We start from the raw sequence: 27,521 nt of genomic DNA, 5'->3' as shown, positions 1-27,521 counted from the left end.
TTCACTGTGCGCCCCGCGAAAGCCACTTTCTGCCCCACCAGACCGCAAGTTTCGAGGCGGCAGAAGGATGAGGGTGAGGGAGGGAGGTGAGCTGAAGTGGAGGAACCTCCCAGGCCATTCTTCTACCCGGGCTGCATGTCTCCTCCATCCTTCTGGCACCCCTTCCCAGCATCTCGTCCCCAGGAACACGACCGGGACTCGCGGGGTCGCGGAGCCGGTTTCCCCCTGTCTCCGCAGGAGTCCCTGGGGTCGGGGTGGGGGTGGAGGCCTGGAGTGCCCGGCCACAATCTTCGGACTCCGATCCCCCACGGGCTGCGGGGTTAGGGGACCAGACAGGCGCACTAGATTCGCCAGGCCGTCCTCTGTCTCCTAAGACTCTTGAGAAAAGTTTCCAAAAGCGCGTCCCCTCCCTTCTTTTCTGAGGCTGGGGAGTACAGTCTCCACCGCCAGGGAGCGGCGGATTGCAGGGCTAGGGCCGTGATTTATATATTTAGAGTCCAGGGGGCACCAGGCTCCACCCCCTTTCTTTCTTTTTTTTTTCCCCCTTCTTTTTTTGCTTCCCTTGGGGAGGAGGGGTTCTTTTTTTGTCTGTGTGTTTCTGCGGCAGATCTTTCCTGGACAGTGTCTCAGCTGCACAGATCCGGCGCCCCCCAGGCGCGGGCGGAGGGGCGTGGGGGTTTGAGGCAAGCACTCCTCCTCATCGCTTCCTAAAGAAGCCACTCAGCCTCAGCGGGGCGCTCGGCGACTTCAGCTGACCGGTCTGCCCGGCCACGGCAAGAGCGTTGGCTGGCCATTGGAGTGTGCGGCTGCGGAGGGAGGGGACCCCGACTCGAGTAAATTGAGAGCTCGACGCAGCCAGTCCGGGGCAGCAGCAAGATGCCGAGCGCGCAGTGCAGACCCGGAGCTCCGCGAACGCAGCTGCGTCCCGCCTGAGCCAGGTAGGGAGTGCGCGCTGGGCAGGCGCGGACCCCGGCGCGCGGGGGAGCATCGCGTCCGGAGGTCTTCAGAGGCAGAAACAAAATTTTCAAACCGGAGCGAAGCAAAGCAAACACTTAAACCATGCATCTCTGAGTGCTGAGAACAAGCATCTCTGGGCTACTCAGGCGCCCAGCCGGATCGGATTGTTCTGGGCGCACTAAAAAGTTTGGAAAAGGGTTTAGTCCTCTTTGTAGAACCATCTGGGGTTGGGGGATAGAGGAAGCTGCGGTGGGTCTGCGGAGTGGGAGGGAAGGCGCTTATTTTGGGAACTCCTATAGACAAAGACTGCGGGAGATGAGATAAGGGCTTAAACTTGCCCTGCGAGCGAGCCGGGTGTGGAATTAGATGGGGGGAAGCGCGGAGCTCCTGGGCGCCGAGCAGCCTCTGCTGTCCCGGGAATCGCTGTAGTCTTGAGAATTCCACTTTAATCGCATTTGCTATGTTACCCTGAAACATTTAAACAACTTACGGGGAGACTTCTGCTTACACGTGCCATGTTTCATTCCCTCCACATTTTGTAGTTCTCTGAGACGAGGAGCGTCTTGGGGGAGGGCAGTAAATAAAACTGGCTTAGCAACGAACCGCCAGACTTCTGTTTGTATGAGTTTCTGGAGAGTAATTTTGCATTCGGAATTTGAAATGCAGTGGCGTGTATTTTTAGCATTTGTAATTTAATTTCTCTTTTTTGTATGCGTGTTTTGGCTATATCCACAGTAACTTAAAAAATACTCCTTTTGCAATCAATGGGTGTACGAAACTTCTGGGATTTATTGCAATAGCTTATGAATGATTTTTACTGAGTACTTTTATAGTTTCTTGCACTGACTTGCGCGGAAAAAAAAAAAAAAGAAGAAGAAGAAGAATGAAAAGGCAGTTGCTTCACGGAGGCGCTAAAGCTTTCCTGTTTACCGCAAGGCCAGGGCGGGCTTGGCTGCCCACACGGTGCTGCGCCTTCGGACCCTAAGCACACCTGCTCCTAGAGATTATTAATAGAGCCTAAAAAGTGACTTACGCTGTCAAATGATTTTCGTGCAGATCTAACTTCTTGCATGGCAATTAGGAGGTGGTGTTAGCTGGGTAGTGCCGGAGCACAGAGGTGTGCGTCTCACATTGGCGGTTTGGTCTCTTGAAGGTGCGACCAGGAGCCAGCGGTGAGCCCGCTGCGAAGCCGGTGAAGGCTTTAGAGAGTCTTTCTATTGGAGCTGGAAACCCGTTGGGGGTGGGGGCAGCGCTGGGCGAGGTGGAGGGGTGTGTGTGTGTGTGTGTTGAGGAGGCAGGAGTGGAAGTAAACGGGGCTCACGCCTCCAGTTTTCCCATTTCCATTTGAGTGGATGTAAGCATAGAGGACGTTTTCGTCTTGCCGAGTCGGAGTTTTCAGTTTGGGTAAATCCCCCCCCCCCTTCTTTCTCTCTCTCCCCCTTCTTCCTTTTTTCCCCCCAAGAAATGAGAGGTTGATGTTTTTCGAAAAATCCTTTTCCCTGCGCTCTCCCCAAGTTTCCTTTAAACAAATCAACAACAAGAAAATTGGAGCAATGCCTTCGCTAGAATGAATTACGCCAGTGTACTGTGGCTTTTTTCCTGACTCTCTGCTCTTTGTAATTTGTTTAAGGCTGTGGTTTCCGAGGCCCTCTCCAGCCAAAAAAAACCCTCACAAAAAAGCCTGGATCTCTCTGCCTGAACCACCCCGGCTCTGTGAAGCCTCGCTCCGCCTCGCCCTCTAGCGTTCATCCGGAGAAGCGCCGCCCCGGGTGTCTGCGGACAGTGCGCATCATGGGGTCCACCCGCATCCCGCTGGTCAAGGCCCTCCACAGCCCTGTCTCCGACTATGTCAACTACGACATCATCGTCCGGCATTATAACTACACGGGAAAGCTGAAGATCAGCGCGGACAAGGACAACGGCATTAAACTGATCTCAGTGGTGTTCATTCTCATCTGCTGCTTTATCATCCTAGAGAACATCTTTGTTTTGCTGACCATCTGGAAAACCAAGAAGTTCCACCGACCCATGTACTATTTTATCGGCAACCTGGCCCTCTCAGACCTGTTGGCGGGAGTGGCCTACACAGCCAACCTGCTCTTGTCTGGGGCCACCACCTACAAGCTAACCCCCGCCCAGTGGTTTCTGCGGGAAGGGAGTATGTTTGTGGCCCTTTCGGCCTCCGTGTTCAGCCTCCTGGCCATCGCCATCGAGCGCTACATCACCATGCTGAAGATGAAACTCCACAATGGGAGCAACCGGTTCCGCTCCTTCCTGCTCATCAGTGCCTGCTGGGTCATCTCCCTCATCCTGGGGGGCCTGCCCATCATGGGCTGGAACTGCATCAGCACGCTGCCCAGCTGCTCCACTGTGCTGCCGCTCTACCACAAGCATTACATCCTCTTCTGCACCACCGTCTTCACTCTGCTCCTGCTCTCCATTGTCATCCTCTACTGCAGGATCTACTCCTTGGTCAGGACTCGCAGCCGCCGCCTGACCTTCCGCAAGAACACGTCCAAGGCCAGCCGCAGCTCCGAGAAGTCGCTGGCACTGCTCAAGACCGTGATTATCGTCCTGGGCGTCTTCATCGCCTGCTGGGCGCCGCTCTTCATCCTGCTTCTGCTCGACGTGGGCTGCAAGGTCAAGACCTGTGACATCCTCTTCAGGACGGAGTACTTCCTGGTGTTGGCTGTGCTCAACTCCGGCACCAACCCCATCATTTACACTTTGTCCAACAAGGAGATGCGTCGGGCCTTCGTCCGGATCATGTCCTGCTGCAAGTGCCCCAGCAGAGACTCCGCGGGCAAATTCACACGGCCCATCATCGCGGGCATGGAGTTCAGCCGCAGTAAGTCAGACAACTCCTCCCACCCCCAGAAGGACGATGGCGACAACCCAGAGACCATTATGTCTTCTGGAAACGTCAACTCTTCTTCCTAAAAGTGAAAACTGCCGACCCATGGGGAGTGTTCTTAAATGGTCACCCACCACCCCAGTGTTGGGGAGAAAAAATCACAACCAACCAACTCTCTGTGCCTCCACTGAGGCCAGGGGGGAGCTGTCCGGAGCCAGAGGGAGGGAGGAGGAGCGCAGAACAGTCTGGCAGGGCCTGGTGTTGGTGGGGTAGACTTATTCCTGTGAACAATGCACTGGGAAGGGTGGAGATCGGGTCCTCGCCTGGAATCTGTTTCCTCCCCTTGCCGGAGCTTTGATTTTGCACTGAGCCAAAGGTCTAGCATTGTCAAGCTCCTGAAGGGTTCGTTTGGCCCCTCCTCAAAGACTAATGTCCCCGTGTGAAAGCATCTCTGACGGGAGCTTTGAGGAGATGTTTTCTTTCACTTTAATTTCCAACGCAAGTGAGTGTGTGCACTTCTGCTTTGCTGGGTATGCTCTACATACCTACTAGGCTAGGTATCCCACCCTCCCTTCCCCTTCGCACCCCTCCTCAGAATACCCTTACTTTATGTTTTAACTACCTGGCATTCAGAGCTGGGGGTGTGGCATGGTCCATTTCTTGAGCATGTGTAGCAGGTAGGCTGCATCCAGCAGGTAGACTGTGGTGGAGATGGTTTGGAGCTGGAAAGCAATTTTACTTGCTGAGGCCAAAGTTTCCACGTAAGCTGGATGAGTGTTTTTTAATTTAGTTGCAGTCACTTTAAAAAAACAACAACAACAAAAACCTTTGCAATGAAATGTGTTGCAGTATCGTATCCATTGTGGCTGAAATCTGCATAAGGAAGTCCAATTTATTTAAATGACATCAGCCAGTATCCTTAGTGTCATAGGAGAAACAAGCGAAAGAAGGTGAAAACTGACTCGGGGTTGGGGGGTGACTTTGTAAACCAAGAGAGTTTTTTTTTTAACGAGTTTATCTAACAATACAACATCTATCTTTGGCACTTTTGTTGATGTTTCTTTCAGAGTGTTGTGGGAATCATTTCAACCAACAGGATGGCTGTATTTTGTTGTGTTAAAAGTACTTTTTGTAATCTTTGAATGTATTTGTTTCAGCATTTTATTGGATTTTCCTAACCTGTGTTAACACCATTGAATGTGTATTTCTTCAGAAAATACCATCCTCTTGTGCCCTTAAAGCATTACTTTAACTGATAGGGAACATGACAAGTTTTTCAGTACATTAAATAGTTAATTGAAGATGTGTATAAATGTCACAAAGAATAAAAATATATTGGTATCTGTTTAGTATGGTTTCCAGTGCAATTAAATCAAGAAATGTCTTTTTAAAAAAAAAATAGTATTTAATAGGTTTCTGACAATGTGGATTGTTTTGCACATAGCTTTATCAACTTTTAAACATTAATAAACTGATTTTTTAAAGATTCTTTGGTGAAGAGCATTTTTAAAAAATAATTAGTAAGACATTCTATTTGACTATGTGCCTCTTTAGAATTAAAGTTAAAGGCAAATTTCTGTTATTCTTCATGGGATTTTATCTTGATAAACTAGAAAGAGTGGAAAAAAAAAGTGTGGTTTGTTTAGAAACCACTCTTTTTCAGGAAGAGAAACTTCAATAAGTTAACATTGAAGAGTAGTAAAGAATGAGATGAAAACCACCAACCTCTAAATACCACATTGACGAGTAAATGTAATTGTTTGAGTTAAATGACATTCAAGCCAAACTAAATTAAGTATCAGTGGTCCAGGGGTTAAAACTTGCCTTCCAATGCAGGGAGTGTGAGTTCGATCCCTAGTCGGGAAGCAAAGATCCCACAAGCCTCTTGGCCGAAAAACAGAAAACAGAAACAATAGAGTAATAAATCTGTCTAAAAACATGCGTTTTAAAATAAATGATGTACAACAACGTCATTGTAAATCTAAGTTAAATTATGACACTTTGATCAGTTCACACCCATCCACAGAAGTTTACATTCTTGGCTTGCCCAAACCAGCATGCTTGGGAGGTGGCCGTATGGCTTTGGGAGATTCTGTTAAATTACTTATTTCTTTCAGAAGATTGTCTTGGCTTCTCCCAGTCTACCAGCTGAACAATATACAACTATTCAATAGCGATAAAACAACAAGGTGTAGAATCTTGGCTGAATAGCATACACTTTTTATCTGAAAAATTTTGATTCATACTGTCTGAAAGCTTTACCATCCATAGTCATTAATTTTTCCAACTATAAAATGGCAAGCCTCACAGAATTTTTAATTCTTGTTTTGATATTATTGTCATCTTCATTGGGGATTATATCAAAGTATTTTGACATGTTTGGCTCTTCAGTGCTATTGTTAGCTTTCAGAATTTGTGCTTTCAAGTGTCATTGAATATGCACAGGACACAGTTGGGACATGAAGATAAAACCTCACCTAATAGAGTAGATGTCATTTCTGGGTAAGGTTAACTGTGGGAAACAGAAGCGTGTTCACTAAGGAAACCTTAGGTCACAACCTCCAGTTTCCTGAGGGAAATGCCAAAAATGCTCTGAAGACAAAAGACTGGAAACAAACTGGAATGTCTCTATCCATCTGTCTGCTGAAGCGGAAGGAATGAGTTCATGTTACACTCACTTCCCAGACCTTTCAGTACAGAATCAAACATAATGGAAAACCGTGTCCATTTTGGGTTTCTATGGAAGATAAAGTGGTTGTACCCTTGGACTTATCTTTTTAAGCACAGCAGTGACTCAAACGATGTGGGGAAGTGGAGGTGGAGTGGGGGAGCTCATTAGTGACAGGGAGCCCAGTCGCGCTTGCCCACCTGTGAGCACATTCCTCAGTGATTTAAAGTGCTTTCTTCCTGGAAATTCCAGACAGTGAAGCTCATGCCAAGACAACTGGGTAGTCATGGATTGTGGTTTCCCTGGTAGATGTGGGTCAGATCCCTAGTTCTAGCTAAGGGCAATGGCTAAGATGAAGGAGTTCTTGGCTGCATCGCAACCAGAAGTATCTGGTTTTAATTCAGTATATTTTGAGAACTGAGGATGAAAAAACAGAAAGAAAATAAAGGAAACTTCAGTACCTGTATGCTTACACTAAAATAAACTCCATTAAGTTTTGATTAAAAAAAAAATGTAGAGTTTTTAAGAGGAGGAAAACAGACAACCAGAACAATTCTTTATGGCTCATAAATATTCCAGGGAAGATCTCCTGGAGAAGGAAATGGCAACCCACTCCAGTATTCTTGCCTGGAAAATCCCATGGATGGAGGAGCCTGGTAGGCTACAGTCCTTGGGGTTGCAAAGAGTCGGACATGACTGAGCAACTTCGCTTCACTTCATAAATATTCAGGAAAATTACAAAATGACATCAAATAATGCTTTCTTCCTCACAACTTTAAGTGTGATTATAATTTTACAGAATATTCAAATAAAAATCTTACAAAAGCCAATACTTGTTCTTCCTTTGTAGTCTCTTAATAAGTAGAAAATTTTAATTCTGTAAAAAAGTTGATTTAGTGATGTTATAAATTCAAAAGTGTACAAGGATAGGAGTTTTGCATTTATGCTAATTAGATATTATATTCTATTGTAATAATATCAGCACTAGAGTTATGATAATGGGGTCTTTATTTTTTTTCCCTAATGTAAAAAGAGTTCTAAAGATTTTAATGGCGTTTATTTTCAAATTGGATTAATTTCCCTTTGGTACATGGTGTATGTTAAAAATATATCCAGTGCAATACTTTTCCTAGTGCTTTTAACCTAGTCTACAGGTTTTGCATGATTTTGACTCTTCATGCCTCCATATCCCACTGAGATCTGTTAGATTTTCTAGGCAACTACAAATGTAGCTCTTTGTGGGAAATACCACTCTGAAATAGCACCTTCAGAAAGATTACAGACTCTGTTGGGGAAATCATACAAAGTGAGGACTTGAATCAATTCAAGTAATTCTAAATATTAGCAATTCCTTTTTCAGCTGAGAAACAAAGGATGATATTTGAATAACACATTAAAAAATACTCTACTTACAAATCTATTAAAGATTTGATCTTGTAAATAGTCACTGGTTTAAAAACATTAATCTCAGATTAGGGAACATTATTTACCCATACCCATAGTATTTGCAATAGTGAGTTTCTATAATCTCAGTATAGTGTTCAATTATTATTATTATTTTTTGAATACTGATTGCTCCATTCTCTTCTGGAAAAAATGTTTTCTGTGGACATTTAACTAATTGAATTCGATTGATCTCATTCATTTCCCAACACATGAGATCAAACTAGATATGTCTATGCTTTCTCAAAATAGGTTGTAAAGATCTTGAGGGAGGAATCACAAATAACCAAAAAAAAACCTTTATAGGAGCTATTATTCTTTCCCTCTGGACACAGTGAGCTCTTGATGATGAGAAATCATAATAAATTGTGTAATTTCCTCCAGTCTTCCTTCCTGCTTTTTTGATGTGTGCTTGGTCACAAGGAAAGGGACTTAAAATATTTTTTGATATACACCATTGCCTTCACTGCAGTTCTAACTGAAACTCCAGACTACTCAAGCAAGCATGACTTTCTTGAGTAACTGAAAGTCTTTAGATTGTCTGCAGAGAAAAAGAATTTTTAACCAGTGGTCAAAGAGCTAGGAAAGATAAGAGGAAGATAACACTGAGAGATGGTTAGGGTTATACCTGTATTTAATTCAGCCTTTTCACAATCCTTGACAAGAGCCAGGACCTAGAGCAAACTTGGTTCATGTTAAAGATATCTGCTCTAATACCGCCTATCTCTTACTCCTCCTGCTTTCTGCTCAGATTCTTCAGACTCTCAAGGGATTCCTGTTTTTTTCCATACTCTCTTTGAGGATTGAAGGATTTACAAATCAGATTTAACTCTAGGTATAATCATTAGCAAAAGCCAAGTATAAACTGCAAATTTGAAGGAACAGGAATTGCTGCATTTGTTTTATTGAACCACTGGCATGTGCCCAACCAGCTTCTGTATTAATTAATAATGGATAAACACCTTGTGATAAAGTCACAGAATGGAATATTATTCAGCAATTTAAAAAAGAACTATTACTGCTATTTGCAACAATCTGTGCAAATCTCAAAACCACTACATTGAGCAAAAGAAGCCAGCCACAAAAGAGAACATACTGCATGATTCCATTTATGTGAAATTTAAGAACAGACAAAACTAATCAATGGAGGTAGAAGTCATCAGAACAGTGGTGCTTGGGGGAGGAGGACAAACTGAAAAGGAATGTGAGGACACTTTCTAGGTTGTTAGCAGTGTTCTCTTTATTAATTTTTTAAGGTGTTGGTTACTTGGTGCATGCATTTGTCTAAGCTTATCCAACCATACTTTTAAGATCTGTGGAATTAAAAAAAGAGTCACCATGGTAAACTTCTACTTTTGAGTATGAGGGCGATGCGGCTGGCACTTTGTGAAATTATGGAGCAAGTTTTCAAAGAGTTCAGTAGATGTGGCAAAAGACCCAAAATGTTCCACAGAAGCAACACATGCTTTTTTAGTATCCTCCAAGGCCCCAGAACCAAAACATTAAAATGCTAAGTAACTGTGACCTGATGATACTCTCTTTGCTTCTATAGGATGAGAATTTAGCCTGGTATTGGTATTTGTAATCTCTGAAGAATTTCTGTGTCTTGAAAGAGTCTAGGGTTATAACTGAAACTCTCACAATGAAAGTTTATTAACAGTCAGATTTCAGTCTTAGGTGTATATGGTGCATTGTAAACCACCTAATGAAGAATGGACTTTTACACAAAGGCAAGGATTCTGAAACATGTTAGTAGTGGTGACAGACAAAGTGAAGTGTGCCAAACCACCTGACCAAACCTGTAAAAGATAGTCAGTCACATAACACTTGTCTTGGGTGCAAGATCTGCATTGTTAGAAGTATTGGTAGTAGGCAGAGACACAAAAGAAATAGATAATATCATGTGCTCTCTCCCTCTCTCTCTCTATATATATATACATACACACACACACATATATATATATATACACACACACGTATGTATTATTAAAGCATAGTTGATTTAAAGGAAATCAACCCTGAATACTCATTGGAAGGACTGATGCTGAAGCTGAAGCTCCAGTGCTTTGGTCACCTGATGCAAAGAGCTGACTCACTGGAAAAGACCCTGACACTAGGAAAGATTGAAAGCAGGAGGAGAAGGAGACAACAGAGGATGAGATGGTTGGATGGCATCACTGACTCAATGGATACAAATTTAAGCAAGCTCCAGGAGATGCTGAAGGACAGGGAAGCCTGGTGTGCCGCAGTCCATGGGATCGCAGAGTCAGACACGACTTAGCAACTGAACAACAAATGTTCTCTCTCTCTCTCTACATATATATATGTATTATTAAAGTGTAATTAATTTACAATGTTGTGTTCATTTCTGCTGCACAGCCAAGTGATTCAGTTATACATATATATAGAGAGAGACATTAAACAAATTTATTTAAAAATAAAAAGGATATTGAATAGAGTTCCCTGTGCTATATAATAGGACCTAGTTGTTTATCCAGTAAGGTCATGTCTTTGAGGGCTTTATAAGCTTGTTGCATAGTTAGCTTGTTCTCCTGTGCTGAGAGCTGCCTGAGGACTCTTTCCTTCACCCGCTCTGGGAGTAGCGGGGCAGATGCTTCAGGCACTGCAGTGCTCCTGGGCCAGGCTGATCTGATACATAGAAGAATGGGAATAGGGAAGAAGGGACGTGCTTCCAGTGCTGACTGGAGTGGGCAAGGTAAGTCGTTGCTTATCTACTTCCCTAGAGCTCTAATCCTATTATTGCTCACTTTTCTGCTGCTTTGTTGGAACCAGGGCAGAAAGAACAACCCTAGAGGAAGCACTGGTGGGGCTCCTGCTTCCTGGTCCCACCCTTCTTGACGGGTGCACCCACCCATGCACCCATCGCTTCAACAAGAATGCTGTGTGCCATGGGTACCAGGTGAATGATGAACAAGGTCCCTTCCTTCATAGAGCTTACAGGAGCCATTGCTCCAACTATAATGCTTCAGTGGTTCCTTCTCTTTGGGAGAAGAGATACAGCTGATACAAGCAAGAAACAGTTCTTCTTTCCAAGAGTTTTCCAATGTTGTATACTTCCCTGAATGTATTCAGTTTTCAAGTAGTGTTAAAATAATTTCATTTGATAAATATAATCAATGTTGGCAGATTTGGCCATTGGCTTTTATTTCACCAACATCTCTAAATAACTTAAAACTAAAAAATGGGGAATTAACTTAGATTCTGACTAGAGAGAAGTCCTTTATGTTATTGGACTCTGCTATAAATATCAGTATTGGTATTCAATTTTTAATTCCAGTTTTTCTGAGATATATTTGACATAGCACTATAAATTTAAGGTGTAGAACATAAGAATTTGATTTACATATGTCATGAAATAAGTAGCAGAGTAAGTTTAGAGAACATTCATCATTTCATGTAGATATAAAATTAAAGACAGAAAAAAATTCCTTATGATGAGAAATCTTAGGACTTCCTTTCTTAACAACTTTCCTATGTAACATACAGCAGTGTTAATTATATTCATCATGTTGTACATTACATCCCTTGTATTCAGTTTTTCAAATTGTTCTAGGTTCCATGTGAAATCAAAGCATTCAACATTATTTTTAGTTTCTATCTCACTTCTCTTCATGCTTTTTTTCTAGAACCCTGCTGTGACCTCTGTTGGGTGGAGGCACTTGGGTGAAATGGGCAAATGAAGACTACATTTGAATAAGTCTTAGGTGGTATGTTTATTTAACCTGGATGCAAAAGAGAAAAATGCATAACTCAAGAGGAAACATGACGCACATCCTTAATTATCAATATTGTGAGCAAATTCATCTAAAGTGAACAATCTCAAATCCTCTCAAGGACTAGAGAAAGAACCCTAAGTAGGTCTTTTGTGTGCTGTATGCTTCGATGACTACAGATGCCAGGGAGCTGGGGCTCGCTCTCAAGGACTCCAGATCCCAATATTACACACCAATCCCACCGCACCTGCCAGTAGCTCAGATGCCTACTCACCATGACCGGATCTACCCCTCAAAGAACTGGCAGGACTGGGTGGTGTCATTCTTTTGTAAAAAGGAAAGCATCTTTCTAATTTCAGTATTTCTTTTGTGCCTGTCTAGACACTTCAGAGAAAAACAAATTTAAGTCACCAGTAAAAATGTTCTAAAATAAGAGAAGAGTGGTGCTAAATCACTTGAAAGGTATTAACTATTATATGCCTCGAGAGTCTTCACTCACTCAACTTCTGCAGGTTTTTGCGGCACCAGAAATAGTGGTTAGGTCTCACATGCTGTTCTGCTTCAGCTAGTTTCAGTGGCCATCTGCAGAAATAGTTCTTGGTTTCTCTTCCTTGTCTAGATGCTGGTTAGGGCAGCGTTTAGAAAAACACGGATTTTCATATTCCCCATTCATACATGTAGTGCACATTTAGGGTATTAAAGAATTATCTAGATTATTCAATGTATAAAATCCTTTACTTCAGTTATCTGAGTATTTTCTGTCAATACTGTCCCCAACTAAATTATTATACTATCATAAGCACTATAGTAGGAGTTGCAAAATTACAAGGGATTTAGAAGACATACCTCGAGGACCTCTAATTTAAAGGGACAAAATGACCCCTATAACAGCAAAGTTTGAAAAGCAGTTTTATATACATGATCTCATTTTATATATTCATTTTATCAGGTTTTACTTTTTAAAATTATGCTTATACAGTGTTTTTTGCATAATCAGCTATTTTTGAATTATGATCCTAAGTAGCCAAAATTGAAATGGGTTGAAGTAATTTAAATATTTGTAGGTTATTTGTGTCAAATAGATTTTCATTCTCTTCTCACTTTCTAGAAAATTCAATACAAGCAGTTTAGTTACTGGACTTGTTAGCGAGGAAAAGTAAAAGAGATGTCTGGGAAAAAAAAAAAAAAAAGAGAGATGTCTGGATTATACTACCCTTCCCTTAAACGTGTTCTACAGGGATGAAGACACTAGAGTGTAAATTTGAAGTATGTGTTAATACCTAACCCACACAGCAACTAATTCCTAGATTGCCTAAGTACACATCAGTAAAGGGAAAAAATATTGTTTAATCTTCTGTTTGTCTTCTCAAAAAAAAAAAAAAAAAAAGGAATGAATTAACTAACTTCTCCCTAAAGAAAAAAAAAGTTGGAATAAATGTGTTAACACAATGTTCAACACTGGAAACCTAAAGTATTTTTAAATCAAGGAATGGACGTATGCTTTTCTTCATGCTTTACAATAGACTTCCCTGATTCATAGAAAGGTGGCGTTTTGCAAGTGCTATATGATTTTATCAGAGTCTTAAAAGAAATATTTATACATAATTTTGCCTAATAGAATAAACCTATGGAGAACTTGGAGAAATTAAACACTGGGGAAAAAAACCAAAAAACAAAGTACACAAGAGATGAATTTCACTGAAAAACCACTAAATAACTGAATGTCGATTCCTTCCCTGGTGAGGACAGTTTTCAGGCCGCCACAACTGCCCTGCATCATGTCACGGTTGAGTCTGGCATCGCGGGTGAAATTATTAGGTGGTTTGCAGAATTTTGACTCATACAGAATTGTGTGCCAGTGTTACCACAGTAAATTCACTTTAGATTTTGTATTTCATTATCAATTAAGAATGCACTGGTAACTAGCAGGGAACTTCCATTTGGAACAAAGTAATCAGAACATATTCTTATTGTTGAAAGCGCTTTAACTTCCTCCCTATTTCCATTTAAATATATCTGAAGGAAAAAGAACAATTTATACTTCGTACAAAAGAAGTCTAAGATATCAGGGATTTCCATAGTTTCTGCATTATAAGCTCCACTCTGTGTGTCATTCCATGAAATTTTCTGTAATTTAGAGGGGGTCCACAGTTTTAACCCTTACTTCAGAGGCTGTAACACGCTGCCTAAAGCAAATACAAATTGGCAGCATCATTTCCCTTGCTCAAGTTTTTTTCCGGCAAACTTAAGAAGGGGTATAAATTGAGGGTGTAACTTTGTTTCCTGTATTTTGAACCAGGAGGATATCCCTGGGATTGGTGGCTGCCTACTTGAATAACATTTTCCATGAACACTATTCATCATATCTCATGACTTTCACTAGGAAGCATTAGCAGCCACTCGAAACACAGTTATGCTTTTCACTTAATCTATAAAGAGACTGAAGAGGCCTTGGCCAAGTTAAGTAAAGGATAACAAAGCATAAGTTCTTTAATGGGATATATGCTACTAAGATAAAAGTTTAAGTGTACTAGAGCCCATTCCCGCAAGCAAGACCTGATTCCAGGGCTGGCACTCAGGCTGATGACTGTCACACACTGGGAAATAGCGCTACAGAGAAACAAACCTAATTTCACCGAAATGAGTCAGGTATGGGTTTGGGGAATGTGAGGATCTGTCTGTTAAATTTTGCTAAGATCAGGATCTTTATGATTTATAGTATTCTCCATGGAATTGGGCTTGTCTTTATGGAAGAGAATTGTAGGACCTAGAAAGCATTTAGTTTTGTGAAACTCTATTTGAATTCCTTAAGTAGGGTGAAATATTCCTTTATATTGTCGAAAAGTCTCCATATGCTGCAGGGTTGGGGGCACTGAGTGCAGCATTGCATGAATCCGACCTTTTGAAGGAGGTCTCCATTATCTTCATTACCTCCACCATAGTTTGGCCTCAGGTCAAACAACAGGGAGGGAACTCAGTCCCGCCCATCAACAGAAAATTGGATTAAAGATTTACTGAGCATGACCCGCCCATCAGAACAAGACCCATTTCCCCCCCTCAATCATTCTCTCCTGTCAGGAAGCTTCCAAAAGCTTCTTATCCTTATCCATCAGAGGGCCAACAGAACAAAACCCACAGTCACAGAAAACTAATCAAACTGGTCACATGGACCACAGCCTTGTCTAATTCAATGAAACTATGAGCCGTGTCATGTAGGGCCTCCTAAGACAGACAGGTCATGGAGGAGAATTCTGACAAAACGTGGTCCACTGGAGAAGGGAATGGCAAACCACTTCAGTATTCTTGCTTTGAGAACCCCATGAACAGTACGAAAAGGAAAAAAGATAGAACACTGAAAGATGAACTCCCCAGGTCAGTAGGTGCCCAATATGCTACTGGAGATCACTGGAGAAATAACTCCAGAGAGAATGAAGGGATGGAGCCAAAGCAATGACAACACCTTGCTGTGGATGTGACTGGTGATGGAAGTAAAGTCTGATGCTGTAAAGAGCAATAGTGCATAGGAACCTGGAATGTTAGGTCCATGAATCAAGGCAAATTGGAAGTGGTCAAAAAGGAGATGGCAAGAGTGAACATCGACATTTTAGGAATCAGTGAACTAAAATGGACTGGAATGGGTGAATTTAACTCAGATGACCATTATATCTACTACTGTGGGAAAGAATCCCTTAGAAGAAATTGAGTAGCCATCATAGTAAACAAACGACTCCAAAATGCAGTACTTGGATGCAAACTCAAAAATAACAGAATGATCTCTGTTCAATTCCAAGGCAAACCATTCAATATCACAGTAATCCAAGTCTATGCCCCAACCAGTAATGCTGAAGAAGCTGAAGTTGAATGGTTCTATGAAGACCTACAAGACCTTCTAGAACTAACAGCCAAAAAATACATCCTTTTCATTATAGAGGACTGGAATGCAAAAGTAGGAAGTCAAGAAACACCTGGAGTAACAGGCAAATTTGGCCTTGGAGTACAGAATGAAGCAGGGAAAAGGCTAACAGAGGTTTTGCCCAGAGAACACACTGGTCATAGCAAACACCTTCTTCCCACAACGCAAGAGAAGATTCTACACATGGACATCACCAGATGGTCAATACCGAAATCAGATTGATTTTATTCTTTGCAGCCAAAGATGGAGAATCTCTATATAGTCAGCAAAAACAAGACCGGTAGCCGACTGTGGCCCAGATCATGAACTCCTCATTGCCAAATTCAGACTTAAATTGAAGAAAGTAGGGAAAACCACTAGACCATTCAGGTATGACCTAAATCGAATCCCTTACGATAATACAGTGTAAGTGACAAATAGATTCAAGGGATTAGATCTGATAGACAGAGTGCCTGACGAATTATGGACAGAGGTTTGTGACATTGTACAGGAGGTAGTGATCAAGACCATTCCCAAGAAAAGAAATGTACAAAGGCAAAATGGCTGTCTGAGGAGGCCTTAAAAATAGCTGAGCAAACAAGAGAAGTGAAAGGCAAAGGAGAAAAGGAAACATTCCCATTTGAATGCAGCGTTCCAAAGAATAGCAAGGAGAGATAAGAAAGCCTTCCTCAGGGATCAATGCAGAGAAATAGAGGAAAATAACAGAATGGGAAAGACTAGAGATCTCTTCAAGAAAATTAGAGATATCAAGGGAACATTTTGTGCAAAGATGGGCACAATGAAGAACAGAAATGTTATGGAAATAACAGAAGCAGAAGATATTAAGAAGAGGTGGCAAGAACACACAGAAGAACTATACAAAAATAGATCTTCAAGACTCAGATAACCATGATGGTGTGATCACTCACCTAGAGCCAAATATCCTTGAATGAAGTCAAGTGGGCATTGGGAAGGATCACTATGAACAAAGCTAGTGGAGGTGATGGAATTCCAGTTGTGCTACTTCAAATCCTAAAAGATGATGCTGTGAAAGTGTTGCACTTAGTATGCCAGCAAATTTGGAAAACTCAGCAATGGCCATAGGATGGGAAAAGGTCAGTTTTCATTCCAATCCCAAAGAAAGGCAATGCCAAAGAATGCTCACACTACTACAATCGCAGTCATCTCACACACTAGCCAAGTAATGCTCAAAATTCTCCAAGCCCGGCTTTAAAAGTATGTGAACTGTGAGGTTCCAGATGTTCAAGCTGGATTTAGAAAAGGTAGAGAAACCAGGGATCAAATTGTCAACATCCATCCGATCATTGAAAAAGCAAGAGAGTTCCAGAAAAACATCGACTTTATTGACTATGCTTTATTGACTATGCCAAATTGACTATATTGCCTATTGAAAATTCTTAAAGAGATGGGAATATCAGGCCACTTGACCTGCCTCCTGAGAAATCTGTATGCAGGTCAAGAAGCAACAGTTATATCTGGACTTGAAACAACAGACTGGATCCAAACTGAGAGAGGAGTACATCAAGGCTGTTTATTGTCACCCTGCTTGTTTAACTTATATGCAGAGTACAACATGCAAAATGCCAGGCTGGATAAAGCATAAGGTGTTATGAAGATTGCTGGGAGAAATATCAGTAACCTCAGATATGCAGATGACTTCATCATTATGGCAGAAGACAAAGAAGTACTAAAGAGCCTCTTGATGACAGTGAAAGAGGAGAGTGAGAAAGTTGGCTTAAAACTCAACATTCAGAAAACTAAGATCATGGCATCTGGTCCCATCACTTCATGGCAAATAGATGGGGAAACAATGAAAACAGTAAGAGACTTTATTTTGGGGGGCTCCAAAAATCACTGCAGATGGTGACTACAGCTATGAAATTAAAAGACACTTGCTCCTGGGAAGAAAAGCTATGACCAACCTAGACCACATATTAAAAAGCAGAGACATTACTTTGCCAAAAAAGGTCCACATACATAGTCAAAGCTATGGTTTCTCCAGTAGTCATGTATGGATGTGAGAGTTGGACTATAAAGAAAGCTGAGCATTGAAGAATTGATGCTTTTGAACTGTGGTATTGGAGAAGACTCTTGAGAGTCCCTTGGACTGCTAGGAGATCCAAGCAGTCATTGGAAGGACTGATGCTGAGTCTAAAATTCCAATATTTTGGCCACCTGATGCGAAGAACTGACTCATTTGAAAAGACCCTGATGCTGGGAAAAATTGAAGGTGGGAGGAGAAGGGGTCAACAGAGGATGAGATGGTTGGATAGCATCACTGACTCGATGGACATGAGTTTGAGTAGTCTCAGGGAATTGGTGAGGGACAGGGAAGCCTGGTGTGATGCAGTCCATGGGGTGACAAAGAGTTGGGCACGACTGAGTGACTGAACTCCATATGGTGTTTGGCTAATTAACCTGATATCTTACAAAAGGACATTTTATATACCATGAATGGCAGAGCAGAGCAGTTGAAAAACCATTTCAGTAATGAATCAGTGCTTCCAGCCTGGTCTTCATTCCTTCTCAGTGCTGTAAAGACCACTAACCTGTTTGCCAGCACTAAGCTTGCCAGCATCCTTCCATCATTTGGCTTTCAGGAGTCGCTAGCACAGGGGTCTTAATAGATCAGCTTCATGATCAGATGCTAAGGTAGCCACTTAGATCCTGAGGCCTTGCATCCTGGCTGCTGAGTGGCCTACAGAATGTTTCCTAGTCTATTTAGATCTTCGAGTCAGTGATGGCTCTCAAATGCCTCTGGGAAGCAAGAAGAAGACTACTGGAATGATGTGAGTCGGGTAAGACTGAGACCAACTTGAGAAGAAAGTCCCTCTCATCATCCAGTGCCCATCAGTCATGGGCATTGGATGCTACAGTACTTTCCAAATGTTGGCTCTCTCTATCCTCCCTTTCCAAAATTACTTTAAAATTTGGAAGCTTTAGAAAGTGTATGAGTAAGTCTGACTTTCCCATTTTTCTGCTTGCTACACGCAATAATCCTATGAAAAACAATCGTATCCACTACCTGTTCCCTTAGGTTGAAGAATCTTAAGCTAATGAGGTGGCTCAGTGGTAAAGAATCAGCCTGCCAATGTAAGAGACACAGGAGATGTGGGTTCCATCACTGGGTTGGGAAAATCCCCTGGAGGAGGGCATGGCAGCCCACGCCAGTATTCTTGCCTGGAGAACCCCATGGACAGGGGAGCCTGATGGGCTATAGTCTATAGGATCACAAAGAGTTGGACATGACCAAGTGACTGAGAATGTGCACACATGCACAATCTCCAAGAAGGTGGGCTATGCTTTTCTATTACCAAGAGAAACCAAGAGAACTTCTTCAGGCTTCCCAGACTCGTAATCAAAGATCTGTTGAGTTGGAAGGGACCTTAGAGATTCACATGTCCAAGGGTCTTATTTTAGAGATTAGTGACTTGCTCCTGGTTCCTAATCATTTCTCTTTTCCTTATACTACTAAATATTTGGAAATCATAGTCTTTTTAGCAAGACCCATGACTGAAAGAGAAATACTTGTGTTGCTGATTGTATTTCCCATTTTGCGCATCTAGCTTTATTTCTTTTAGATCCTGCCAGGTTTTCTTTAGACCCTTCTGCCATTGGCACTTGCTAATTTTTGCAACTGGGATAAGTAGAGTGCAAGTGTCTGAAATGACAATGATTTTGCTTCTGCAGCACTGCAAATGAATGTCTGTTGAACTTAGAGGGAATCTCAGATCAAAGCAGATGGGTGTATCAAACGTTAATGTAGATGTTAGTGCTTGACCAAAGAATTCACCAGAGGGTAAAACCTCATGCTGTAATTTAAAAAATGGTGGAGTCTTTTGTGGTTTAAAAGGTCACTGGAAACCCAAGAAAGAACTTATTTTATGCAGTTTGGTCTCTTTTGTTCTTTATTTTGATTACACTAAGCTCAAGAGTTCTTTTGACATTCAAAGATGCTATTATAGTTAAATCTCTGATTTCTGTTATGATTTCCCTTTTCCTTTCCTTTTATTTTTCTGGGATTGCATTCTGGTTTCACACACAGCCTCTTCTACTTGCCTGTGATTTCTTTTGTCCAGATAATTATTAACATTTCAATTTAGACACAGCAGCTGCCACAAAATTGGTGTTACATTCTTAGCAGAAGGATCATTTTTGTGGTAGGTAGGGATTATTTTTGCAGTGGTCACAGCCATCTGGTCATGGAAAAGAACACCAGGATCTTCCTTGTAATATAAAAAAGGGGGTGGAAATGTCATTGAAGTTTCTTCTATGTGAAGAGATTTCCTTCCACATTGAGAAGTCACAGTAGTCAGTTTGACCTATGCTTGAATTCTGTCCACACCACACACAGGTGTGTGACCCTGGAGAAGTTATTCAACCTGTCAAATGACCCTGCAGTTATTCAAACTGCAAACTTTATCTATCAAATCTTGATGATAATGACAACTTCAAAAGGCTATAGTGAAAATTAAATAGGATCATGTTAATAATGTCTGGCACAAAATAAGTACTAGTCAATTTTTGTTTATTTCTTCATTCATTTAACATCTTTATGGGGCACTCACTTATGGTTTCCCTTGTGGCTCAGCTGGTAAAGAATCTGCCTGCAATGCTGGAGACCTGGGTTTGATTCCTGTGTTGGAAAGATCCCCTGGAGAAGGGAAAGGCTACCCACTCGAGTATTCTGGCCTGGAGAATTCCAGGGACTGTATAGTCCATGACGCCACAAAGAGTCGGACACGACTCAGTGACTTTCACTTTCACTATTATGCTCCAGACACTGCCAACACATCGAGAAAATAGACAAAATCATTACCTACAGACAGTTCCCTTTCCACTCTCTTTCCTTGTCAGTCATTTGATCCTCCTGAGTCAAGCCAGGACACTTAGGGTGAATACTCTTCTTTCAAGGAATTCATTCCTTTGGAAGTCCTATCAGTCAACAAATGCATTTTGTGCTTACATTGCCTTTCACAGGAAACCAAACAAAGAACATATGATGGAATTGCAAAATTCGGCATACAGTGCAGCTTGGGTGTGCAGAAAAATGACCTTTATTGTCTGTACTGCTTTGGCTTCCTTCCCAAGCTCTCACCTCCTGACCAGAGCGAGGAATAACAGTAAACACACACCCAGGTTAAAATGTAGTCCCATTCACCTAGAGATGATGAAAGTCAGACAGAGAAAGACAAATACCATAGGATAGCACATGTATGTGGAAACTAAAAAAGTGACACTGATTTATTTACAAATAGAAATAGACTCAAAGACATAAAAAATAAACTTAAGGTTATCAAAGGGGGAAGGGGGGCAGGGAGGGAGGGATAAATTAGGAGGTGGGGGTTAATATATACACACTACTATTATATAAAACAAATAAACAACAAGGACCTACTGAATATCACAGGGAACTATACTCAACATCTTATAATAATCTATAATTATTTCAGAAAAGAATCTGAAAAAGAATATATATGTGTATGTATATGTATAATTGAGTCACTTTGCTGTATACTTGAAAATAACACAGCATTGTAAATCAACTATACTTCAATTAAAAAAAAGACTTTTTTTTTTAATGTAGTCACATACAATATTGGATATTGTCTTGCTCCCCTTGGCTGATAATGGCCAGGCTCACAGATCCCCTCTCCCTCCCTAGCTTGTTTAGAGCAGGGGACTGGGCTGAGGTCCTGCAACCTCAGGTGGTGGGAGGAGGCGATGTCCTCAGGCACAGTTGCCTGTCCCCTGGCTCTGCAGGCTGTTGTCCCATCCCTTGGTGCTGCTGGCCCTGTGGGTGTTTGTGGCCGGCTTGGGTGGGTGTGACCTGTGGTTGATCTCCTCCTGGTCAAAGTCTGGAGTGAGCTGTAGCTGACCTGCTCTCATTTCAGTTTCCCTGCTGCTAGAGGGCCCTTTGAAGTCTAGCTGACTTTTGCCTGCCTCTGAGGAGCAGAGGGGCTTGAGGTTTCTACATCTCTCCATCTCTCTGGCTGGCTGTGCTGCACAGATGGGGGCAGGCTGGGTCCCCGCGCTTGTCTGGGGACTTGTCACATGCAGGACTGCCTCATTCAGAGTCCGTAGGGGGGTCTGTTCAAGGGGAACCTCTGCTCAGCCTTCAGAAGTAACTAACCTTGTTTTCCCTGCCTGAGCCAATCTCAGAAGAACTGGGGAAGGGGAGATGAAGACCACTTTGGCCATTTCACTCCTCTCTCCTCCTCCCTTGCTACTTCCCACAACTACCCACATCAGCAAAGGCCAGATATCTTCTTTCCTGACTTCATTCACCTGACAAACAGGTTAAATTTTTTTTTTTTTTCTTATTGTGGTAGATCTCTATGATCTGAAACCTCCATGCCTGGTGGTTAAACTACTCAGGCCTCACAAAGGAGTAGAGTGAATTCCTTTTTAAGAGGCTTGCATAACCCTATGTTTTTGAATGACAGAAACAGAACATGACTCTTTGTCTTGTTCTCCTTGTATAGTAAGTTCTAATCTTCCTTCTGGGCACAACATTACCTCAGGCAGACCAGTCAGTGCAAAGATTTCTACTCAGGAGGATAAAAAGAGAAAAGCTCTTCAAAAAAAAAAAAAATGTAAAAGTTTACCCTTGTTACAGAACCATGACTTGGCTGTGAAGGAACCCATTATTTATTGGCTTTGTGGTTCAGGTGACTGGCCCGCATCCAGATGCTGGTGGTCCTGCGAAGGCAGCTCATACACTGATTTGGAGTCAGCAGCAAATTACATGCTTCTAAGTCATACTTCTCCTCCATCCAGCTGAGTCTCTCTTCTTCCTCTTCATTATCCTCTTCTTGCTATTGGCGTTTTTCTCTTTACTCTCATACTGGACACACTTCCAGGAATGCACACCCTTTCTCTTGTCCATGTGTCCGCACTGACAGCCTTCAGCTCTTCTTCTAGATGTTTCTCTTTTGCCCGTCTATGTGTGTGAACACTGATTCCTTAACGTGTGGATAATCGTTGCTATAACTTCTCGAGTATCTTTCACTTAGCAGAGGTGAGAACGTTCCTTTTGTTTGGCTCCTCATTTAATCCTTAACGTCCCGTTGTGAGCAGGAGGAAAGAGAGACTCAGAGGTTAAAACATTTTTGTTCCAGACAGTAGAACCATGCTTTCTCTAGTTCTCCATTTTATCCAAAACTACTTTCCAGGCAGATCTCAAATAATCTCTGCCTTTTTAAAGCTTCATACATTTTGGCAGATTTATTTTCTTTGTGTTCTCATAGAGATCTATTTAAATCTCTTTTATAGCATGTATTATAGTCTGGCTTGCTTGATATTTAATTGTATGAATTTATCCTCTACCATATTATAAATATTTGAAGGCAAGGATTAGCTTTTACTCATCCATCTCTGGCTCCCAGAACATAATAATATAGTAGCATTGAACATAATGAACATGTTAATACTTTCTAAAAACTCAAATATTAGGTGAAAAAAAAAAATAGATCATCCATTCATTTGTTAAACATTATGTAGTACTTACTCCGTGTTACTTACTATTAAACAAATGACAAATAAATGATAAGCATGATTAGAAATTATCTCTGTCCTTGAAAAAACCTCATTTATTGGGCAAGGCAGACTATTAAATAATCAACTCAATAAATTGAAATAAGGAAAAAAAACACTGCTGAAACAATAACTGGAAGAGCTAGACCCTGAACCCAGATTTCAATGGCCTCAAAACCCGCTCCACTAAGGCAAACTGCTTTGAAAAAAATATTTAGGCTTTTAGGTGAAGATTTTATATAAATTGAATTATCCTACAATAACTCTGAAATGAAACTCAAAAATTATCTTATGATAACTAGCCTAAAAATCATTACAGCTGGCCCTCCCTATCCATGGGATCTGTGTAAACCACAGATAGAAAATATTTGGAAAAAAAAAAAAAATTTCTAGGAAGTTCCAAAAACCGAAACTTGAATTTGCTACACACTGGTGACTATTTATTTACATAGCATTTACCTTGTATGTACAACTACCTAGTATTTACATTGTATCTGGTACTATAAGTAATTCAGAGATGATTTAAAGTATAGTGGAGAATGTGGATTGGTTATATGCAAATACTACACTATCTTCTTTAAGGCACTTGAGCATCTGTGGATTTTGGTATCTGTGGGGGAGTCCTGGAACCAATCTCCTGTGTATACCAAGGGCTAACTGTACTTTGAAGGGAAGAATGGGGAACTCCTTTTCAGAGATGATTAATCGTTGATGCAATTCTGTTAGAAGTGCTTACTAATGGTCTGATGACTGCTTATTTTGCTCTTGGTGTTGGTAAAGAGGGCAGTACAAGTCAGGAAATGAACTCACAAAACTGCTAACAGTGGAGATCTCCATATTATTTTGGTTCCATCGGGCTTTTGTTTTTTTCTCTGGGCTAATTCAACCACTTCCTCTTCCATCCTTCTGTTTTGTCCTTGAAGGCCAAATTACTTTTCCCTTTTCTGTTATGGTTATTATTAATTTTTAAAATCATGCTTAATTTCCCATTTTTAGCATTTTTTACCGCTCTTATTTTTTCCTTTTCTTTATGTTTTCTTGCTTCTTTTCTTATATCCTCACTCACATACTCTGCCCATTAAGTTATTGAAAATAAGATACACTGAAATCCTAATCTCTAAAATCCTGGCTACCACAAGAAGGGCCCTTTGAAGTTTGCTTTCAACCTCTGTTCCTGGATAGCCAACTCACTCACCAATTAAAATTGTGCTGTTACAGCATTTGGAGGTGGTGTGTGGATCCCTGCCAGCATATTTTTTATTCTCTGAGGTTTTGCTAAAACTAATGGATGGCTCAATAAAAAGAAAAAACAAAACAAAAACCTGATTAGGCATTCATTCTAGAAAAAACAAGTGAATGAGGGTGTGTATGTGTGTGTCTTTGGGATTGAGAAGAAGGATGGATTCTATCTAAAAATGCATAGTTATTTGCTATGAGTTCCTTCTTAGCATCCTCTTGAATCTCGGAAGAATTTAGTATCAGATCAAAATGATGACTCAGAGTGGTTAAGTGAATGACATCTTAAATATTAGGGAAGGGAGGGAAATACAAGGAGAGCTTTCAAAAAGAGTGTATACACTAAAACTGAAGCATATTTCATCTCTTTCCTCTCCCACTGCCATTCCTTTTCCCCTCCAATTTCTGTAATTGGCTTGTTCTTAAGGGAAACGAGGAAGATTCCTAATGAGCTCCCTTTCTCAGAACAAAGAAAGATCTCCAGGTTCCTGTTTCAGAGGAAGGGGTTGGGGGTGCAGAGCCTTTATGGCTTGGGAGAAGTCAAGGCTAGTTCCTCAAGTTTCTCTGTTATTTTGAGATACACAATTCTTTGTCCTCAAGCTGCTGTGCCCTTTCAGGAAAAGTCACTCCTAGTGATGTCAGAGGCACTTGGAAGAAATAAGTGGTTACTGATGGGCGTGAGGTGTTAATGAAGACCAACTTCAATGTGTAATGTTTCTTCACTGTTAAATTTTAAGAAATGTTAAGAAAATTTTAAGAAATGATTTGTATAAACAGGGATGTTGGTGAGTCACATAACATCTGTATCCATGAGTTTTGTGTCCATGTTATTTAACAACAGGGTCCCTGCAAAACTGCAAGTACATTTAGAGCCATCTATGATGTACAACCTGAGGTGACAAACAGTGGTGTGTGTATCTGGCTGAGACTGTTTACTTTCTCTCTTTTTTAAAAAATAACTTTATTTGTTTATTTATTTGGCGGTGCCATTTATCTGCTGCATGTGGGGTCTTTCAGTTGCAGCATGCAGGTTCTGATCCCCTGACCAGGGATTGAACCTGTGTCCCCCACATTGGGAGCCTGGAATCTTAGCCATTGGACCAGCAGGGAAGTCCCTTACTCTATTTTTAATTGAAGTATAGTTGATTACAATATTATATAAGTTATGAGTGTATAGTATAATATCACAATTTTTAAAGATTATCCTTTTAAGACTCTACAAAGAATTGAGCAGAGAAGAGGTATGTTCAGTGGAGATCTGCTTTTGGCACCCTCAGCAATCCTCTGCTTTACTTGCTTTGAGAGCTGCCAGAACTGATGGCTGGGTGGGAGGGAGAACGCAGTAAATATGCCGAGCTTCACAAAGAAGCAATCATCAATCCCCTTGGAAAAGGGCTTGCACTCTGAGTCATGTTTCGAGCTGTGACCGAAGTTTAGGTTCCTTTACCAGGCCCAGTCCTGCCTTCTTAACCAGAAAATGGACTTTTGGATTGAAGTGGAGGAACACAAGTTGACTGGTAGGGGTAATCAGAGTCAGACAATCACTGGGAAATCAGTAATCAGAAGCAAACAGGGATGCAGAGCAGATACAAGGGAGCAAATAAAAAACAATTTAGCCTCTCCGTGTGTTTTCTTGTACTTTTTTTTTTCCTTTTCAATTCAAGTTTTATTCAAAGGACTTAAGGGACCAGAAGTCACTTCCCAAAAGAAAATTTAGACTTATGAAAAAAGTATTCTTTTCCTGTAAGTCAAATAAGCATAATCATTTCAGGAAAATAACTCCCTGGGAACCATGGCAAAATAGCATCATATTAGGAAGATCAGCCAATAGGGTGGTCCAAAAACCTACTGGACAAATCAGGAAACATGGTTCTAGTGGTTTCTCTGGGCTTCTCTTTTCTGGCAGGGATTACAAACACTCCCTCTCTTTAAAATGTCACCTTCAGGGATGTGTTGCCAGCCTTTTCAGTTGTAATCTCCAAAGGAAAACAGGGAAACAATAGAAACTGTGGGATGCCAATATTCAGATAAAGCTCAACTTCTAAAGAGAGAAATAGAACACAGATTTCTAGCAATTTTACCAATATGCCCGTCAGTGTCAGCAGCCTTCACTGAATCATGCGGTTCTCAACATTTAGGAGGGAGGCCAGCTCTATAAGAGGAAACTAAATTTATAGAAAACAGAGGTTTAAAAAAAATTTCCAAAACCAAAACCTCTGCTGTTATTTTGTTGCCAGGATAACTTTTCCTGATTGGAATAAGACTCCTGCTAAGGCAGGAGATCCTAGAGATGTGGGTTCAATCCCTGGGTTGGGAAGATCCCCTGCAGAAGGAAATGGCAACCCACTCCAGTATTCTTGTCTGGAAAATTCCATGGACAGAGGGGCCTGGTGGGCTACAGTTCCTAGAGTCGCAACGAGTCTGTCATGACTGAGCACACACACACACACACAATGTTGCTTTGCTTCTGAAATTGGTTGTTAGTAACATACCAAGGCCAGGAGATATTTAGCTTCTTTGGGGCATTCCAAACTCAGCCCCAAAGCAATGACACATGTTACAAAGAGCAGAGCGAAGTCACACTAATGCAGAAGAAGGAAAGAACTCCCAAACCTTACGTCTGATACAAGTATAATTTGCAACCTGAGAAAAGAGGAACCACAAAACTTGTATGTAAATAATAGGGTTTACCAGGGACTTGATACTGGCCCTAAAATGAACTTCTAGTTATTTTTTTTATTTACAAAAATAATGGATATGGAAAACTCAATAACTACTGATAAAAATTTTGAAATGAAAACATTACCTTCATTTTCAATACTCAGAGCTAACTTTATATCTAGATCATAATAATCACTCAATATATGCTAGCCATTTAAAGATATATAAATGTTTCCATACATATGTATCTATTGACCTACATTTAAAAAACCTGCATCTATTGCTAAACAATGTATTAGGACTATTTTCTCATGTCTATAAACACATTTTATAGTTATATTTTATATACTTTGTCTTACCACAAATGTCTGTATGCTTTACAATGTAACAAGATAGAGTGTAGACCAATTTGTCTATATCTGGAAACCAAGAGACCTTATCTGTAAATGCAATGAAATCCCCTCTAGTCAGGAAAGAGATGGTAAAACCAACAGAATCTCAAAGGAAAAAAATTTGTCA

The 27,521-nt window shown here is 41.2% G+C and overlaps 1 protein-coding gene across 1 annotated transcript; it reads left to right on the top strand.

Moving 5' to 3' along the window:
- The first annotated feature begins 575 nt into the window (after nucleotides 1–575).
- Nucleotides 576–5,297, top strand: S1PR1 (sphingosine-1-phosphate receptor 1). The gene is made up of 2 exons (XM_043877336.1): nucleotides 576–938; nucleotides 2,588–5,297. The coding sequence occupies exon 2, from the start codon at nucleotides 2,749–2,751 to the stop codon at nucleotides 3,895–3,897; it is 1,149 nt and encodes a 382-aa protein (XP_043733271.1). The 5' UTR covers nucleotides 576–938; nucleotides 2,588–2,748; the 3' UTR covers nucleotides 3,898–5,297.
- The last annotated feature ends 22,224 nt before the right edge of the window (nucleotides 5,298–27,521 follow it).

The sequence above is a fragment of the Cervus elaphus genome, chromosome 20, assembly GCF_910594005.1.
Source record: "Cervus elaphus chromosome 20, mCerEla1.1, whole genome shotgun sequence".
Classification (NCBI taxonomy): domain Eukaryota; kingdom Metazoa; phylum Chordata; class Mammalia; order Artiodactyla; family Cervidae; genus Cervus; species Cervus elaphus.
The sequence above is the reverse complement of the archived record's forward strand: the minus strand, read 5'-3'. Positions and strand labels throughout refer to the sequence as shown.